Here is a 19,207-nt window from a genome sequence, read left to right as displayed (position 1 = left end):
GAAACCACAACACAAGTCTATTTACAAGACTATTTAAAGAAATTCTGATAAATGAAAGCCAGAATCCACACTCTGAGGGCCTGTAGCTGAAAGGCCTCCAGTGTTTGTGGTACCTTGAGGAGTTGAGTATTTTAGCCTAAGTTGTTTATTGTTCTAAATATACTGTTAAAATAAAGTTGAGTTTCTTCCAGAAATGTAAAGGTGGGGGTAAGGCAAGGCAAGGCAAGGCAGCTTTATTTGTATAGCACATTTCAGCAACAGGGCAATTCAAAGTGCTTTACACAAAATCAGTTAAACAGATAAAACACAAGTACAAACAGTTAAAAATCATAAGCATTAAAAATCAATAAAACACATGAATAGACAGTTAAAAACAAAATAGAAACATTAGGACACATAAAACACAAGAATAAAAGTTACAGTGCAGCATAAGGAATTTAAAGAAATAAGCATTCATTTAAAGAAAGGCAGCATCAAAAAGGAAGGTCTTCAGCCTTGATTTAAAAGAACTGAGAGTAGCAGCGGATCTGCAGGTTTCTGGGAGTTTATTCCAGATATGAGGAGCATAGAAACTGAAAGCTGCTTCACCCTTTTTAGTTCTGACTCTGGGGACAGAAGGAGGGTTCATTCTACTTAAGAAATGCACACAGGGAAAACTATCCTGCTTTATAAATCAAACAGTTGATGTTTCTTCGTCAAACTTTCAAATCTGACAGACCAGAGAGCCGAAAAGATACGTCTTTATTTTAAGTGTCAATGCTTGAATTCATTCCCATCTGGTGTTTGCGCCTGAATCTCTGCGTTTGGCTGACCTGTGTGCCTGCCTCCTGTCATCCAGTGCAGTGTGTTGGATGGAGTCCACAAGCTAGTGTATATAATCCCCCAGCATGCACCGAGCTCCCATCCGTCCAGAGCCAGGTTATTGTTGCCATGAGGACACCGAAGCAACAGGGAAACTAAGCTGCAGCAAGACGCTTGAATATATTTAAGTATGGGAGGATGGAGCTATCTTGTGATGATATGTCTGTCTTTTTCTCTCAGATTGCAGGTTTCATTTGGGTGTATTTCTGAGCAACAGAGGTGGACCTGACAGACCAAAAACAATTTACTCTGCTCTTTGAATTCTCCTTCCTTGTGTCAACAATTTAATCAGAAACAAAACACCCACTTGCAAATACGCTTGTGTTTTTTTTTTAAACCACGAAAATGGAGCTATCACAATGACGAGCCCTCCAGACTGAGGAGACGGTGAGTTGCAATACTTGATTTTCCTCTGCTCCCCCCCCCCTCATATGATCACTATAATTCTGAGCCTTTGATAACACTGTTTTGTATTTGAGCTCTCTAAGCTGTCAGGCCCCAGTAAATAACTGTGATTTCACCTTTGTACACTATTTTCACTCTCTAACATGTAGACTCCCAGAGGAGTTTAAGAGGAGTCAGTCTGCATCACACACTGCTCTGGGGAGCTGCTGTCATCACCAGCGGTCCGGCTATACAGTGTTCCCCAGCTATATACCGAGATATACAATTACCACCTTGAAAATAGGATTTCAAAAACAGAAAGATTTGAATTTTCTCCCTGATTCCTTCTATTCAAAATTAGACATTGTAAGTGAAGTTTTCAAGGTGACCACAAAGATATCAGTGGAAAGTAATTTAGGAGCTCTTCGATATACAAGCATTAAATACGTCTAACGCATGTAGCATTTCAGTCTCCGTCCGTCTTCTCACATGTTGCAGCATTCAGCAGAACAACGTGAGAAGATCTGAGGGTGGCATCACCCTTCCAACACTCCCTTGGCAATTTAAAAGAGCGTTCAAGCAAGTCACACATTTTTTGATGAGCTGATCCCTTAGTCATTTTTTTATCCATGTTAAAAGTAATGATTACATATATACACATATTCATATGGCATTCCAATATATATTGTTGCATGGATTATTTTAGTTTTAGAGTTATTGTGTGATTACTGATAGCGGTCACATCATCACACCAGTGGACATACAGTATAATGTACAGGAATATATTTTTGCTTTTGCCGCCCCCTAGAAGTGGATTTAGCAATGGTTCATACAAAGAGAGATCTTTTGATGATCTGTAGTGGCAGACACGAGTATCAGGAAAATACCCCTATAATGTCATCTTTAAAGTTTAGATCTAGTTGTGCTTGTTTTGCTGCAGCCAAACATTATTGTTGTTTGGTGCTTGGAAGAAAGAACATGTGTTCAAAGGTTAAAAAGGGGCCATGTGAAAGACAAGCATAAGGTGTGAACTAAGAATTTAGTAAATACTTAAATAGACCAATTGTGATTATATTTCAATTGGTTGTGTATACACCTCATCTTCCTTTGCTGAAATTAAGCTACAAAGTTTCATGTCTCACATTTTACAGTAAATTGTGCAAAGTGAAAAAATAGACCAACAGAAAAGCCTGCAATCTGCTTTCATAGTAAGCAGTTATCTAAATAAACAAAAACTAAAAGCCAAGGATTAGGTGTTTCTCTGACATTATAATGTGCCCAGCGGGATGATGTTTACAATATTTGATAACAGATAATTGAGCGGTTAGGTCCTTAAAGGACCCCTGAGCTTTCAACAGCCTCTGATGGTGGTCAGTGAATGGAGGTTTCTTAGCAAGAAAGCAAGCAAGACATCTTTATTTATGTAACACTTTTGAAATAGAAGTTGCAAAGGAAGAAGAAAAGCTATGAGATGGAGGATAAAGAGAGAGAATAAGCATAAATTAAGTGCACCTACAACACATGTAAGGCATACAATCAAGAGATTGCCAGTGAAAACAAATTAGCTTTAAGCTGCTTTTTAAAGATGTGTACTGATTTGGTTTGTCTGAGACCTTGCAGGAAGCTGTTCCAGGATGGATGACACAGCTGTTACCTCTGTATCTTATCATCTTGGATTATGGCAGCACTGTAAACAACATAAATATAAACTGAAAAGATTGACACTCAAAGTTTGACAAAGATGATTCAGCACCACCGTCTGATGGCATTTCACCTTATCTCCTTTGCTTTATGTCTTTTCTCTTCAGTAGGTCATTTGTCTATAAAGACAGGACCATCAGCAGCTGTCTGATTATTAAAACCTACTTCCGGTTATCTAAGAGATGAGAAAAACATAAAAATATTTTCAGTTAAAAAAAAGCAGATGAATGCACCAGGCTGCACCTTAACCCCATCGGCCTTCTTGTATTTATTTGTTGCAGAAAGTCATGTTTCCCCCATTTTCACAATTGTGACCTCAGTAAATATCAATTTCTCACTCTTTTCTCAGCTGTCTCTCTCACTCTCTCACCCACGTGCAGACAGGCCAACAGATGTTTGAGGGGATTGCCGTCCACCAATGGCTGTGCTGGGGAACTCTCTACCTCTTGGCAGCGGGGGTGGCATTATCGTCTGAAACACGCTGGCTGTGTCCAAAGTCCTGCCGCTGCAACACCGTGCTGCTGGAGGTGAACTGTTCTGATGGCCAATTTACCACAGTGCCCAACGGTCTCCCACAAAATTCTAACCTACTAAACCTAACGCATAATAAGATTAAGACTCTGGTGCACCAACAGTTCCAGACTTTGACGCAACTTCTTGATTTGGATTTGAGTGACAATATTATGGTAATAATTGAAGTGGAAGCCTTTCTCGGCTTGCAAAGTCTGATAACTCTGCGTCTTGCCCGCAACCGCCTGAAAATTATTCCTGTCGGAGTGTTTGCTGGTTTGCCAAAACTGAAGTTACTGGACATAAGCAGAAATGAGATCCTTGTTTTTCTAGATTTTACTTTCCGTGACTTAACTGCCCTGCAGTTTATTGAAGCAGCAGATAATGACTTAGTTTTTATTTCTCATCAAGCTTTTACTGGCTTAACCAGTCTGCAAGAGCTGCACCTTGATGGCTGCAACCTCACTGCTGTGCCAACAGAGGCACTGACACAGCTTGGGAGCCTGAAACGTCTTCATTTTTATCGAATGGGCATCACCACGCTGCCAAACTACTCTTTTCGTCACCTAGAGCGTCTGAAGGAACTTCTCATTAGTCATTGCCACTGGCTGGAGAACCTGTCAGGAAACAGTCTCTTTGGCCTAAATCTTACATCCCTAACCATTAGACACTGTAACCTCAGCGTTGTCCCCTACATCTCTTTGCATCATCTTGTATATCTTGTGTACCTTGACCTTTCTTTTAACCCAATCACCTACATTCATGAAAACCTGTTTGGAGACTTGCTCCGGCTCCAAGAGCTCCATCTGGTGGGAGGATCATTGCTACGTATCGAAATCGGAGCATTCAACGGTTTGGCACATTTCAAATTGCTGAATGTATCTAGAAACTTTCTCACCACACTTGAGGTAGGAGTTTTCCATTCAGTGGATGCCCTAAGAACTCTGGGACTTGATAACAACCCACTAGCATGCGACTGCCGTCTGCTGTGGGTGGTGCAAAGACGACCATATCTGGACTTGGATGGAAATCCACCAACTTGCACTACTTCCGTCCAATTGCAGGGATGGTATTTTCTAGACTTTACTAAAGCTGAGCTCCCAGGCCTGCTCACTTGTCGGAAGCCTAGTATTCTAAACCCTAAACCTCAAGAAGTGAGAGTAGATCAAGGACACACGGTTGTGTTTTATTGCAATACAGAAGGTGAGCCTCTGCCATCTGTCACCTGGATAAGTCCGCAGCTTAAACCTCTGTCACCTATTGGTAGAATACGGACTCTCTCTAATGGCTCGCTGGAGGTTCGCTATGCTCAACCTCAAGACAGTGGTACTTATCTCTGTGTGGCATCTAATGCGGCAGGAAATGATAGCCTGCTCGTTAGCTTTTATGTCCGAGCCTTTTCATCATCTTCTAAAAAACCCTTTCATCTTAAAGGTTGGTTTGCTTTTCCATCTGCTTCTCCAGGTGTGAATGGAAATCAGAGTATCCCATTAGATGTCAAGACGTTACTGGTAGCTGCAACCATTGGATTGATTTCATTTTTCAGCTCTGTGAGCGTTTGTTTCATCTTCATGTTTTTCTGGAGTAAGAGTAAAGGGCAAATAAAGCACACAGCCACAATAGCATACGTGCCACGAAGCGCTGTGTCAATTAGTAATGGAGGGAAAGGCAACTATATGGAGACAAGCAGGTTCACCATGAAACTAATATGAGTCAATAAGAAAAAATCCTGTATCACTTGGTTCTAGTGAGGCTTGTATTTTAAAACTTGTATTTTAATTTCCATTACTAGAGATAATTAATTTAATTTTAGGGCATGTAAACTTGTTTCCAGCAGAGGCTGACTGTTGATTTATTCATATAAACTAAAGCATGTTAAGCTATGTTGTGCAATAGTAAAAAAAAAACAAGACATACTTGAAATTGTTAGTAGCCTATAAGACCTTCTGGACATTAATACAATTTGAAGTTACATTTTAGGAACATACAGTATAACCTAGATGTTGACATCCTTACAGCTTTATTCACTTATATAGTGTCTCTTTTATGAGACGGAAGCTTCACCATAACAAAGCCTGAAAGTAAAACAACCAAAGTAAGCAATATTTAATGAGCACAATGCATGTACTGTGTAAAGATGTAAATTATTCAGTTGATTGTGTGTTGCTTATATTGCCTTTGTTGATGTTAATATATAAACAATTTAAGAACTTGTTTGTTTTGTCTATATGGTTTCTAAAGACTAGATGATATAATAGAATTTTTAAATGAAATAAGTATGATGAACCTCAGATGGTAGCCGTAAGATAGAAAGTAATATAGCAATGTTAACCTTATATCTATGTTAATGTACAGATGACTTGCATTTATGGAGCATGTCATTTCTACTATTTTATTTTTAGTTTTAGTTTTGTTGGGTGATTGTTGCAATCCTTATTTAGTGGATATGTGGACTGTGTGTTTTCTTTCCCAACAAAGCACTTCATAAGTTTGCTTTCTCACAGTGGCACAAAAAAAATATTGTGCTTTCAAAAATGTATTTTTCGTGTGCTTATTTGGTGGTTCTTTGTTGAAAAATGTAGGCATACATCTGAACATCTGAATCGGTATGGTAAGAATTGTGTTTGCTTGATAAACAGGTTAAATGGACTAAATTATTTATTTTAACACTGCATCAATAACTGTTGACCACAAGCACAGACAAAGTTAAAGTAGGGTGTCACTGTATGCCGTGAGCACACAAAGAGCACTTTGTATCTTTGTATCATTAATTTTCAAAGTTCATACAAATTATATGGTTGCCATGACAATACATTAGTGCTCAACTAGTTTCTATGACAACAGTATAAAACATTTTGTGGCCACCATTGTAAATGTACCAGCCAAATAATTTGGAAGTTAAGATAATTTCATAATGTATTTCTATTTTCTTTTGCTAACATCAGGTATTTACCCCAGACAGTTAAAGGTATTTACAGAGACAACAAAGGACATGCCTTGTGGCCCGCCTTATTCTGCCTTTTTTAAGCATCTGATTGGTTTACCATGATATGCGTACCCTGACCTTAACCAATCCCTACTTCTCATGCTTAAACCTAACTACCATACAGCTCAACAGTTCCGGAAGTAAAAATACAATGCAATGTCTCCATTTACAATTGGAACAAGCCATTAAATAGTAACAGTCGATTGTAGACTTAAAACCAGCTTTTGGTACCAAGGGGGTAAGCCAGCCTCCACTAAGCGTAGCACCTATGGCGCCATTTTTATGCTACCTAGCACTCACTTATTGACTCATTGACTGCCATTCATTTTGACATCACTTTGACAACAAATAACTTTACATCTCCAATAACTTTAAGATTCCGAATGATTGAGATTTCTCTTGGCACAGCTACCAAAAGACTTACAACTTTCAGACAGGTTGCTCACGTCACATCTACGTCTTCAAGCTCAGTTGGAGTTGCTTATGGACATGGACCAATCAGATGCCCACATCACTGGAAGACATTGATTGACAGCTGACCCCCCTATCGTATTTTCTTACTTGCGATAAACAATCCCAGCAGTCCCACATGCAGCAACTGACCAAGCAGGAGTGAGAAAGGGTCAAATTAATTTCCTCGTTTCTGATATGAAGACAAGACGTGTGTGACTCAAACATCTCAGATTTACCAACAAAACGTACAGCGAAAGACCATGCAAAACATTTCAGACCGTCCTGCCAACTTCTATACATTTTAACATCAATGTATGCTGTAACGTTTTTTCACTATAAAGTCACTGCTGTTTCAATCCTGTCGGCTCGCTGCAGCAGGCGGGGCTGGTGCTCCGTTCCTTCTGATACTGACGTGTGCACACACACAAACACACGGTGGACGCAAGAAAAAACGCAGATGAGATGTACAGGATGACCTAAATTGAGTAAAGCTACATTATTGTGGGTGCAATGGTAAGTTAAAGTCCAATAAGTACTTAATCAAACAGTAAGATTGTGTGTCCCAGCCCAGGATAGTAAATTATGCCTTTATGCTGGATTATCAAGGTGGACCCCCTACTACAGCACGTGATGACGGCGCAATGTCCTCAAGTAGGCTACCATGAATAGGACAGGATAGGATAATAGAGACACAGAAATTCCTGTTTTTCAACTTTATGAGGTAAAAAGGCTTGTAAAAAGTGACAGGAGGCAGGTGGTCAAACAAGTTAACTTCAGGCCTTGTAATGGAGCCTTTTATACATTGTCGTGTTTCTTTACAAATAAACAATGGACAAATAGAGTCTTTAAATGTTTCAGGAGACCAGTGAAGGAAAATAGAAGCACTTTTCTGGTGATGGCTAGGCGTTACTGCGCAGCCGGCAACTGAGCTTGACGACGTAGATGTGACATGGGCAACGTGTCTGAAAGTTGTAAGTCTTCTGGTAGCAAAGAGAAATCTCAATCATTCCCAATCAGAAGAGACGGAGAGCGTAGGTATATGTTAGGAGATAACATAGACACAGGCTAATTACTGCTAACTAACATGCTAATTAACATAAGTAATTAAACCTAAACAGCTAATGGAAGTCCAAACTGTCCGCGTGCTTCTCCTGACAATAAGATGATTTGTCGACTATGCGACGCTAAGTTATTATGACGTGGTTACGAAGCAAGCCTATTTTTTCAAAAACGTCTGCTATGGTAATAAGTAATGTAATAAGGTAATGGAGCCTTATAGGCCTATACATTGTCGAGTTTCTTTAGAAATAAGCAATGCACAAATAGAGTCTTGAAACGCTTCAGATTTAAAGTTATTCACTGTCAAAGTGGCGCCAAAATGAATGGCAGTCAATGGGATGCTGACTGCAGATTATGGTGTCACTGCCCATATGAGGAGAGTGCAGATTTGAGTCGCACATGCGTCACTTTGCGACGAGTGAAGCTGTGAGTTGCGCAGCGTCATTTTGCGACAAGTAGCATATAAGATGCTAATGAGAGACTTCTGTAATGTCAATACAGTAACAATTGACCTAATTAACAAAGTTAATTCACTGTTGGCATCAAACACAACAAAGGCTGTGAGTTGAATGGCGTTTTGAGCTAACGTTAGCAATCAAACAGTCAACTAGATCACTGGTCGCCGTCCAGAACAACGGGATCTGTTGGTCCACTTCTTTAACTGTCTATGGGTCTGACTCAACTCCCATCGGGTATGACGCATTATGCCGTATACCTTTTACATCTGAGCATGCGCGACTCAAATCTGCACACTCCTCACATTGGGCAGTGACAAATGGCTTTGCAGCATTAAAATTACGCCATGGGAGCTACGCGTAGAGAGGAGGGGCTTACACCCTTGGGAGCTACGTGGAGAGTCCCCTGGGCTACTTGTTGTAAAGTGACACATGCACAACTCACATAGCACTTGACTCACATCGGGCAGTGACAGCGGCAGTAGAGAAACCCAAATTACAGTTACAGGGGTTTCTCAGTTCTAAACAAATAAACAAGTCCAAAATCACTCATTACATCCATATTATAGCGTAGTGGTCACGGTGAGCCATTTCCATGGAAAAAGAACATAAAACATTTAGTTTTAGCAAGACCTCGCTATGACTATAAATTAACCTTGCTGGTTGCTGCTTTTAGTCTCCCGTTTTTATGTGTCTATTATACTGATGATTTTACTCTGTAGTAGTTTGAGATTTGTTTTAAAAGTAAAGTGCGTTATGAATAAAATGTATTATTACTATGTTTTGAGTTACCATAGACGGATAGACTATATATATTAATGGACAGCTCATGTGTGACGTCACCCATTGATTTAAGGAGATCTGATATGAGTCGATGTTGATGAGTCGATGATATGAGTGGGATATTATTAATATTATATGTGATTATTATTATATATATTTATATTAACAGTCTGTGTTTCGGACAGCCATTGCATCAGATTTTATTTTGAACACAACACTGTACCCCGGAAGTACATCTACTGCTCCGGATGTGTTGGTTAGCGACAAGTAGGCAGTGGCTAGTATTAGAGGTTAGCTGTGTACTTAGTCTGTATGATTATAGATCGCTAATAAGGAACATCCTTTTTGCATATTAACGTGACTTTAAAGCGTATTCATAACTTAAATAAATATGTGTACGAACAGATAATTGAGTACGCACAGTGAGTGGTAAAAAAGGTCCCTCAAAACCCCCTAACGTTATACCGGCTCAAGTTAGCATAACAATAGCACAACGCCAGCTAACAATATAGCGTTAGCTAGCTAGACGCACAGACCTTCCGTTTGTTAGCATTGTTTAGAGATTAGCTACAGCCATGACTCTGGCAGTTGACCGGGAACCCAGAAAGACTGCTGGTAACCGCTTGTCCAAGTTACTGGATGCTGAAGAAGAAGATGAATTCTACAAGACCACGTATGGAGGCTTCAACGATGTGAGTAACCAAAGTGAACTAGCAAGCTAAGACGTTAGCATTGGCTCCCAGCTAGCTCTAGTTGGTCTATTGGTTGAAGATGCAGTATGCTCATAAATATAATAAAACAAGTAAATAACAAACTTAAGAGACAATAAGGAGAAAAAAAAGCACTTAATATAAAAGACATGCAATTAGAGCTGTGCAATATATCAATATTATATCAAGCTATATCGTCCTATGAAACTAGATATCGTCTTAGATTTTAGATATCGTAAAATGGCAACTTACCACACTGTTATTTTATTTGCCTAAACCCACTTATTATTATATCCACATTGCTGATGAATATTTATCAAAAATCGTATTGTGTAAATATATAATAGTCAACACAACAACATCGCTGCGGTATCGATTAGGGCTTCCAAACGATTTTAGAAAATAATATAACTGCGATTTTTTTCCACCAGTATTGCGATTTAATAATGCAATTATTTTTCAAGCTCTTTGTCTTCTGTATTATTCATCAAAGACAAGCAAAACATAATTTTATTGTATGAAGAACACAAAACCCTTGTGTTGTCTTCCCTTCAAAATTGAAAATAAGCACTTTTGTTGACGCTCTTTATCAATGTTTTAACTTTTTCTTAAGCTTTTGTCCCTTTTTTCATCATTTTTTATGCTTTTTTTTGGTCATTTTTTTGACATTTTCAACACTGACATTTATACATTAACTTCAGTTTTACAGTTATTTTGGAATTTATGGTCAATAAACCTAATTTTTAGGAAATTATACCTCATGTTTGAGTTAGAAAAGCAGAAATCAGGAATTATTTAGACTAAAATTAAAGGAATGTATGTTGATGGATAATCACAGACTGGAATATGTCAACTTTTACTTAATACTATTTCAAAAGCACTTCAATGTTGTTTTCAAATGCAATAAAATTATTAAAAAATAATGAACGTAGAGATTTGTACTTGCCAAAAAGCATTGTGTGGAATCAATCATGTTATTTTGGGTAATTACAATTGAGTAGTTATAGGAAATAGTTAAAAAGAACATTGATATAGGAAAAGAGGTCAGTTTGATGCGGGGACAACGTGAGGGTTAAACAAACTGTTCTTTCCTGGAGGCCAGGCCTGTATGTGATGATGAAATAAGGTGATGCTTAAATTTATATGAATGACGTCTTTTTTTTTAACTACTTCACTCACAGTATAGTATATATATAGTAGACTGGTGTAAAAATTTACATGAAATTCCTGAAACAAACTAAAGTGCAGATTGCAGAAATATAAAAACAAATACTTCACCACACGTAGTAGTATTTAGATTATTTAATTATTATTTACTGTAATATGCATATGTACACATGTGGATTGCACTTTCTCTGTGTGTGTGTGTGTGTGTGTGTGTGTTATTTATTTATTTATTTATTTATTTATTTAGCAGTCATGTGACATGGGAAAAAAGATGTTCCTCAGACTGAATACTCCTTTTAATTAATAAAACGGTTTATTTTCAGTATAATCCAAAAGGGACATGTGGCTCTGACTTACAGTCAACATTAAAAAACACATCACAAGTTATCAGTGGTCACAATAAGGTCACGTAGGACAATTCATTCTCTTGTGCAATTGCCTACCTGTACAATAGACTACACACATATTTTTGATAAGTTCCAATATTCCTAAAGGACCTTCTAGATAAATTAATTATTTACTTAAAAGCAGCAGACCAATCCTGACAGGCTATGAAATCATTTAATTTAAAAACATTTTTTTTTTTTTTTTTGTAGTGTTTCTTTTCCTGGTGCATCATAGTATTTTTTTGTATGATTGTTATTATAGGTTTATACTGGCTTATTCTACTGCCAGGAGTAGATTGACAACATGCCATTCAGCGGTGTAATCTAATTTTGTAAATTTACGATTATTAGTCTCACAACTTGTGTTATGCCAATACAATAGTGATCCCCTCTCAATACAATTACAGCATTTCCCAGACTGCAGTGCTCTTCACGGTGAGCAATAATATATATTTTACTGCCTATTGAAAAGTTACAGCAACTGCTTCAGCTATGCATCGGTACGGTATTTGAAACATTAATAACATGTAGGAAATTTAAGCTGGTATACCTCCCAGCACTAGATCTCAGTCTCTGCAGTGTTAGAAGTGATGCCCATTTGTTTGTGCTCATGCATAATCTCTGCAGTTAATGCCACTGCCCATATTTAAGAAAATCATGGACTACACATAGCACAGTCTTTTCAAATATGGCTCCGTTAGTATGTAGGCTCCGTTAGTATGTAGGCTTTTGAGAGTGGGACAATTACCCATTAGCCTGTGTTTCATGGTGCTTGAAGGCATAGTAAGAGGAGAAAAATACATACAAGCTTAAAGATGCAATAGATATTAACCACCAACATGGAAATGACACACTAAAGGACGAGTTTTATAAATGTGCCTGCAATTAAGGCCTGCAGCAGCTCTGCCCTTAAAAACCACAATGCCAATGTGACTCATTCGAAACTGTGACCACAACTCCAAAATTTCCTGGCCCAGTTTATCTTGACAGCTTTCAAATTTGTGAAGGCTGGATAAGAGTGCCAGCCTCTTCTTCGTCACATTCAAAGAGAGAGAAAAGCTTTAGAAGCTTAAGGCTATATTTTGTGTCAGAACATTGCACGCTATTATTCGATATTGTAGCAACTTAATTTTAAGATGCTGAGTTTTATCCTCAATTTACAGTCTAAGTAATTTTCTCCAAGCAGCTGCTGGTTCAAGTGTCAACGTGTGTATGGGGATTGGCAGCGGCTGCTCTGGCAGTTCTGACTGTCTCAGCAGATGTTGGTTTTGTCATTGCAGTTTGTTTGTATGTTGTCATGAATTTCATGTCATAATTATATAACTTTGCAGGTTTTGTCTTATCTGCGCACTTGTATTTAAAAATGGTTACTTTTTCTTCTTTAGATTTTTGTTAGTTGCTTTTGAAAATCACAGATTTCCAGGACTTTTTTAAAACCTATTGCTGAATAAAATTTAGCTTTAAATGACATTAGAATTCATGTTTTGTACACAAGGTGTTGGTATTATTTTGTCTACCCATAGAAAGTATACTCCAAACCTGATTGCTGTATCATCTTGAAATTTTCTTGGTGTCAACACAAACGCATAGAGAGAACTGCCTCTCTGAATGTTTGTGTTGTGGATCTGGGAGTGCGTCAGTAGCCTGAGTATTAAAAATAAACCCACTCGAGACATTCTTACTAAATGTCATAGCTTAATGACACCTTGATTAACACAGAATTTAACTCAGATACACTATGCTACCCTTGGCCTATTTCGCTTTAAAATGGTGACACATCACCTGTATTAACTTTACCAAATAGTTTTAATACAACATATGGAAAACCTCAGAGAAATGTTGGTTTACCAATCTGACTCTAGGGTGTATTCTGAAGCTTGTTGCATTAACAGGCAATCTGTTGGGTGTTCATAGATGTTTGGAGATCATGCCCTATTGTTTCCTTCCAGGAATCAGGAGATGACGAGTATCACGGAGAACATTCAGACACAGAGGATGAGGTGGACAGCGACTTTGACATCGATGAGGGTGATGAGCCCGACAGCGACCAGGAAGAGGATGCTCCTCGGAGGAAAAGTCGGGTTGTCACTAAAGCATATAAGGTAGAGACAATTATTTCAAGAGTGATCTGACTTTGAATGAAGTTTCTGTATTAATAAGTGAATTAAATGATCAGTCTACATTCATATCTGAGAGACCTTTTTGTCGGAAAATGCAGCATAACATAACTTATTTTTGTGTTTTATTTTGGGTGATTTTATTCAGAATTGAATGTATTTGCAGTGAATAGGCTTTTTAATCTTTGTTTAATCCAAGGAACCAATAAAAGTGGCGAAGCCCAAACCCAAAAGGCCGTCAGAGGAACAGAAGAAGACTGAGAAAGTTAAAGTGGAGCTCAAAAGGAGGATTCCACAAGAATTCCAAGATTTTGCAGAAAGTAAGATTGGTAAAAACCACCCACCAATGTCTACACACGGTTTTCAGATAATCCCCGTAAATGACCCATAAATACTTAACTTAAATAGTTTAACACATCACTTCATATGCACATGAGGATTACATCACAACTGCATTAGAGGGTCAGTTTTTAAACATATGAGTATTTTTAACGGGATTTTTCCTCCTTTTTGAATTGTATGATGTATGCTTAATCATTCTTTAGCCCGGAAGTCTGTGCGACAGTCTACCAGTGAACATACCCGAAAGACCAATTTACGTTTGCAAGAGCGTCAAGATGCCCCTCGGAGAAGGAGAGGTGCTCATCGGGACCGACCCCTTACCCAGGAAGAACTGCTGGCTGAGGCCAAAGTAACAGCAGAGATCAACATTCGATCTTTAGGTAAGAAGACGTTGGTCAAGTTACTCAAATGTAAAAGAGTTTTGGTTCCAAAATGTTCTGTCTGCAGTTGAAAGCTTTTGCTTAAGATTCAGTATTTTCAGTCCATAACAATCGCAAGCAGTCTACCACTGCTGCCGATCACCGGCTCGCTTTTAACGAGCGTATGTCTAATGATTGATTAATTTGACTTGCGATTGTTTACACAAAATCACTACTGACTACGCATTTACCAATATATTGTCTCAAGATGTCTTAATTTGTTTCACCATATGCCACTGAAATTAAATAAAGACAACCTTATTTATTTTACTTTCTGTGTGTAGAGAACTATGAACGTCTGGAGGCAGATAAAAAGAAACAGGTCCACAAGAAGCGGCGTTTCGAAGGACCAACCATTCGTTACCATTCAGTCCTGATGCCACTCGTCTCTCACTCAGTCCTGAAAGAAGAAAACGTGGATGTTGAAGGGTACGTTAAGTATGATCTACTGCTAGACCATTGTTTCCATTTTTTACTTTTCTGATGTAATCTACTTCAACTGCAATGAACTTTAGTATGTATTTAAATAGGCAAATCTTACATATACCAAAAGCATGTAGTCTGTGTAAAAAATAGTAATTTCCCCATTTTCCCAAGGTTGGATCAGGACGTCCCTCATACTGCACCACAAAATCCCACAACGCCGTCCCAGCAGCCTGCAGGAGGCCTGTGCTCCCGTACCTACATAACATTCAGTGAGGACGAGGCTTTCGAGGTGGCTTTTCCACACAGCGCCCAGTCGAGTCCTCAGCTGCCCGTCCAGGAGATTTGTCCTGTCACCCACAAGGCCGCACTTTACCGAGACCCGGTTACCGATATACCTTACGCTAACACTCGAGCCTTCCGCATCATCCGAGAAGCCTACCGTAAATACGTGGCTGCTCACGGATTTCCAAATACTTCAGGAGGGGTGACGGGACTTGACTCTTCAGCAACAAAGGGTTCCCGCCAGAAAATGGTCGTCAAGCAGAGTGCCATGGCAACATAGATTAGTTTCAAAAAACATTTAGAAAATAAGTTTTTATTTTTTCAGCGGTTTAGTTTGGGCAGAGTGACTTGATTGAATGACATGAGGACAAACTACCGCCAGTCTCCGTCTTCCACCATGGAACTGTCTAAATCTAGTTAATCTCCATCCATACAAAGTATCCTTGGCACCAGAGATATGTTTGTTGCAGACAAAGAACTTAGTAAGTAAAAAAACAAACATTATCATAACAAAATCAGTTGTGCATTACCTTAAACCACAAAACAAGTCTAACTTGTGATGTCTCTGTTTACAGAAGTTAGTTTTGAACATTAACACCCTGATTGTGGCAGTGGTTGAAAAACCACTGATTAGCTTTGGAAGCAAAGTCTCCATCTGCATTTTTTCTTTTTTCTTAGACAAAATACCATTTTTTACTGTCAATATATATATGGTTTCTACATATTTCTCAACAAAAATAAATATTTGAAACTTGAAAAAAATAAAATTGACTATGTCTAACTCTGGTTTATGACACATTTCCCAAACATCAAACAGTGAAACAACTGCAACTCTGAATAGACTACTGTGGAACAGCACACTAAAACACAAGCATTAGTCTGTCTCTTGAGGGTTTTGTTCATTAATTTGTTTTTTTAATTCTGTAGTCATCATGTATGACCCCATCCCCGTCATTTTAAAAATGTATTCCGTCTGTAATGCTTTTCACCTCATATCCACTTTGAAGGCTTTAATAAAAACTATATAAAAATAGGCTTGTTTATGTTCAGATGGAAAAATTATAGTTTTAGAAACATTAAAAAAATTACATGTAGTTCTTTAATTACTCATTCAGTCAAATGCCATTACTGAAATCACATGAGATAGGAAAAGTGTCCTCAAGAGTTTTAATTTACTGCCTGTATCAGGCAAGTCATTGGGATAGTTTTAATAGAGCAAAGCATTCATAGCTGTATTTCCTCCCTGCTATTTGGTATTGCTAAGTTTTAATTGAACAGTAAGCATTAAATTAAAAGTATGGGTTTGTTTTTGAAAGAAAACCCTCTGTTTCTTCCCCTTTTAATGTTCTAATTCCATCTTTCTTAACGTTTAGTCTGATATTTTAGACTTTTAATTACAATTTTCACTCACTGCCTCACTGTGAGGACATCTGATTAATGCCAACCTCATAAATCACATTACAGTATAAGCCAGAAAGTCGATTTATTTTAAATATGATTGAGCCAGCTATGAATGTATTATAAAAGGTGTTATTTTCCAGTCTCAGCTCCAGTCTCGATTGTGACAGCGAACAATACTGCTACGTTGATCCCTCTAGGACCTTACATTGTGTATTCTATATTTGTTCTCTCAGGGTACAATCACAGAGCAACAGAGTCACCCTGAACACCTCTGGGTGCTTGACAAGCGTGGCACCTTTCACCCCTCACACATTGAACAGGAATCACTCCCCCTGCACGGCGTCCTGCAGCTGTTGGTCATCTCAACCGGTCTGTGTTACATAAAAGCCCACTGGGGAACAAAAATAATGTAAATGTTTAGTCACCCAGGTTTCAAGGGTAAAAAAAACACGCTCCTGAAATACAATGAGTAGCTTCCACATTATTTCTGTTAATAGTTTGCTTTTCAACCGCAGTATGGCTGTTATTACTTTCACAGGAACGTGATCACTAAGGGTAACGGCGTCATTGCTGGCTGGTGAAGCCGACCTTGAATTCCTTTGGAGTTTCAGGTACAAATCCTGCTGAGCCTGCCTTCATATCAGTTAGCCCTCAGCAAATGGTTCAGGCAGAAATTTTACTTTGAAAGAAAAGCTCCTAAATTTCAGATTTGACATTGCTGCCAAAAGTATCACGTTGCACTCAAGCTTATTTTCTCCTGCTGTTCCTGTAGTGTCCTGGTTATGTTTGGTAGAGCATCTCGCTAAGCAGTCAACCATGTTTTTGTTCTCTGTCATAAGTAACTAGGCTATTGATCCAAAAAAAAGCTTCATTTGATGTTCTTATCTGTCAGCTGGTCTTTGATTAATGGAATACAAGAAAAGGCCCCTGGCCCCCCGACCTGCTATTTGCTTCAAATATCCTGTAAACTCAGGTTGTTTTGTTGGTCAAAGAAAAAAATAATGTGATAGAAAAATGAACTTAAAGTAGAAACATAACATCCAGAAGGAACTTACCAAGACCTATTTAAAAGTGAAATGATTAGCTGATTGATTAATCAGTCTGTTGGTAGAAATAGAACGAGAACAATTTTTTTTCAACATTTTTTGATGGTTGAAGGACTATCCAATTGTGTCATTTGAACTCCACCCATTAGTCACACCTCTTGTGCAGAGAAAATACCAAGGGGATAACCCTCTCCTCTGTAAGCGTAGCTCACATGGCGCCAATTTAATGCTACAAAGCCATCACCTGCAGTCAGTATTCCATTGACTGCCATTCATTTTGGCACCATTTTGACAGTGAATAACTTTACATCTGAAGCATTTCAAGACTCTATTTGTCCATTGTTTATTTCTGAAGAAACACAACAATGTATAAAAGGCTCCATTACCTTGTACCTCACGTTATGACTCCGTAGCAGACGGTTTTGTAAAAATAGGCTAACAATTGTGTAATAACCACACGACTTCACCGTATTGTCATGAGAAGCATGCATAATAATCCATTATACAACAAGCATTCACACAGATATTAACATTGATTTTATGCCATCATGAATGTCACTCTGAGGGCTGTACCTGCAGTGGCCATCGTTCTGTAACAAACCAGACTGCTCAAATGACACCAGGAATAAAGATCTACTTCACTCTTCAGGGAGTCGGATGGTCTCTGTCATGTGCTCCTAGTGGGCTGTCTGACAACCGATCTTGCTTGCTCTGTGTTTGGCATATGCTGACTGACTTAATAGTGACAGACTTTATATTAATCATGACATCGAATTACATAAGAGCAGAAAAAGAAAATCCGACTGATGTGACCAAACACCCCAACATTATTCTAGTAACAAGTATCAGTTATGTTAACCGCAGCATACAGTGCTGTGTTGGCAGTTAAACAAGCAGTTTTAAGACAACACAATTAAACCAAAATAGGATGAAAGGCCTGTGGAAGGATGGCTAAAAAAGTAGTAGTGGGTGTAGCAAAAACACACTGTCTCAAAGAATTTCACCAGCCTTTTTATGGTTAATATATATCATTAAGCACACGTTGTCACACTCTTCCGCCCCAAGTTGTACTGTATTCAGCACACAGTGGCATATTTACTTTTTGAGGATACAGATTTCAAAGAACATGTAGCACAAAACCATGTCTAAAGGTTTTGAATTGTTATGCCACTTTACACCAGCGGCATCAGGAGCAGCAGCTAGATTTGAGAAAAGGCATTTATTTATTATGTCTTTTCAATTCTATCAACCTCAATACTTGTTCTTTGAAAGCAACTGCTGCCCACGCTCTGTGCCACTTGCTTTGGCAAAGATGGGAAAAAAAACTCATTAATTCAAAAATAACAAGTTATACCTTAAAGCGATGATGATGAATTCAGCGTCAGGCTAAAGCCAACGTCTCTGGTGAATAATTGGATGTAACATATGCAGTCCAAATATTTAGCCAGTAGTGTTTTAGAAACATTACTTTGAAAGCATCTCTCATATCATATGCAACAACCGAATACTGAAAGATTTGTCTCTCACATACCACACAGTGTATATGGTACCAATTGAACAGTTTTCAGAATTGGATGAGAGGAAACTGCATTATCTCTCGTTCTAGTGTGGTAGTTGCCATGGAGACAAGTGTAGGTGGTGTACTGTGCTGTACTCTGCTGTACTCCTTCCCTTGTCCTCTCCCCTCTTTCATTGCCCACCCTCTCTGTTCTGCTATCT

General features: G+C 38.4%; 2 protein-coding genes across 3 annotated transcripts; both read left to right on the top strand.

The window, feature by feature from the left end:
* Positions 1-895: 895 nt before the first annotated feature.
* On the top strand, positions 896-5,849 carry LOC116701938 (leucine-rich repeat and immunoglobulin-like domain-containing nogo receptor-interacting protein 1). Its single transcript, XM_032535987.1, has 2 exons — positions 896-1,248; positions 3,327-5,849. The coding sequence occupies exon 2, from the start codon at positions 3,339-3,341 to the stop codon at positions 5,166-5,168; it is 1,830 nt and encodes a 609-aa protein (XP_032391878.1). The 5' UTR covers positions 896-1,248; positions 3,327-3,338; the 3' UTR covers positions 5,169-5,849.
* Positions 5,850-9,442: 3,593 nt separating this feature from the next.
* vps72a (vacuolar protein sorting 72 homolog a) lies at positions 9,443-16,020 on the top strand. 2 transcript variants are annotated; one of them, XR_004335033.1, is made up of 7 exons: positions 9,443-9,884; positions 13,405-13,557; positions 13,772-13,892; positions 14,118-14,294; positions 14,618-14,762; positions 14,931-15,652; positions 15,720-15,730. XR_004335033.1 is itself a non-coding variant. In XM_032535966.1 (6 exons), exons 1-6 carry the CDS (start codon positions 9,768-9,770, stop codon positions 15,319-15,321), a joined length of 1,104 nt encoding a protein of 367 aa, XP_032391857.1. In that variant the 5' UTR covers positions 9,443-9,767; the 3' UTR covers positions 15,322-16,020. The 2 variants fall into 2 exon arrangements, 1 of the variants encoding a protein (XP_032391857.1); XM_032535966.1 differs by having other exon boundaries at positions 14,931-16,020.
* The last annotated feature ends 3,187 nt before the right edge of the window (positions 16,021-19,207 follow it).

Source organism: Etheostoma spectabile, chromosome 14, assembly GCF_008692095.1.
Source record: "Etheostoma spectabile isolate EspeVRDwgs_2016 chromosome 14, UIUC_Espe_1.0, whole genome shotgun sequence".
NCBI classification, from domain to species: domain Eukaryota; kingdom Metazoa; phylum Chordata; class Actinopteri; order Perciformes; family Percidae; genus Etheostoma; species Etheostoma spectabile.
This window is presented reverse-complemented; position numbering and strand designations above follow the sequence as displayed.

Bases quoted from the DNA above. Each gene is read 5' to 3' on its own strand.
- LOC116701938 (XM_032535987.1), top strand. From the start codon at position 3,339: ATGTTTGAGGGGATTGCCGTCCACCAATGGCTGTGCTGGGGAACTCTC.
- vps72a (XM_032535966.1), top strand. From the start codon at position 9,768: ATGACTCTGGCAGTTGACCGGGAACCCAGAAAGACTGCTGGTAACCGC. The intron at 9,885-13,404 runs GTGAGTAACCAA...GTTTCCTTCCAG, and splicing joins CGTATGGAGGCTTCAACGAT to GAATCAGGAGATGACGAGTA. The intron at 14,295-14,617 runs GTAAGAAGACGT...TTCTGTGTGTAG, and splicing joins GATCAACATTCGATCTTTAG to AGAACTATGAACGTCTGGAG.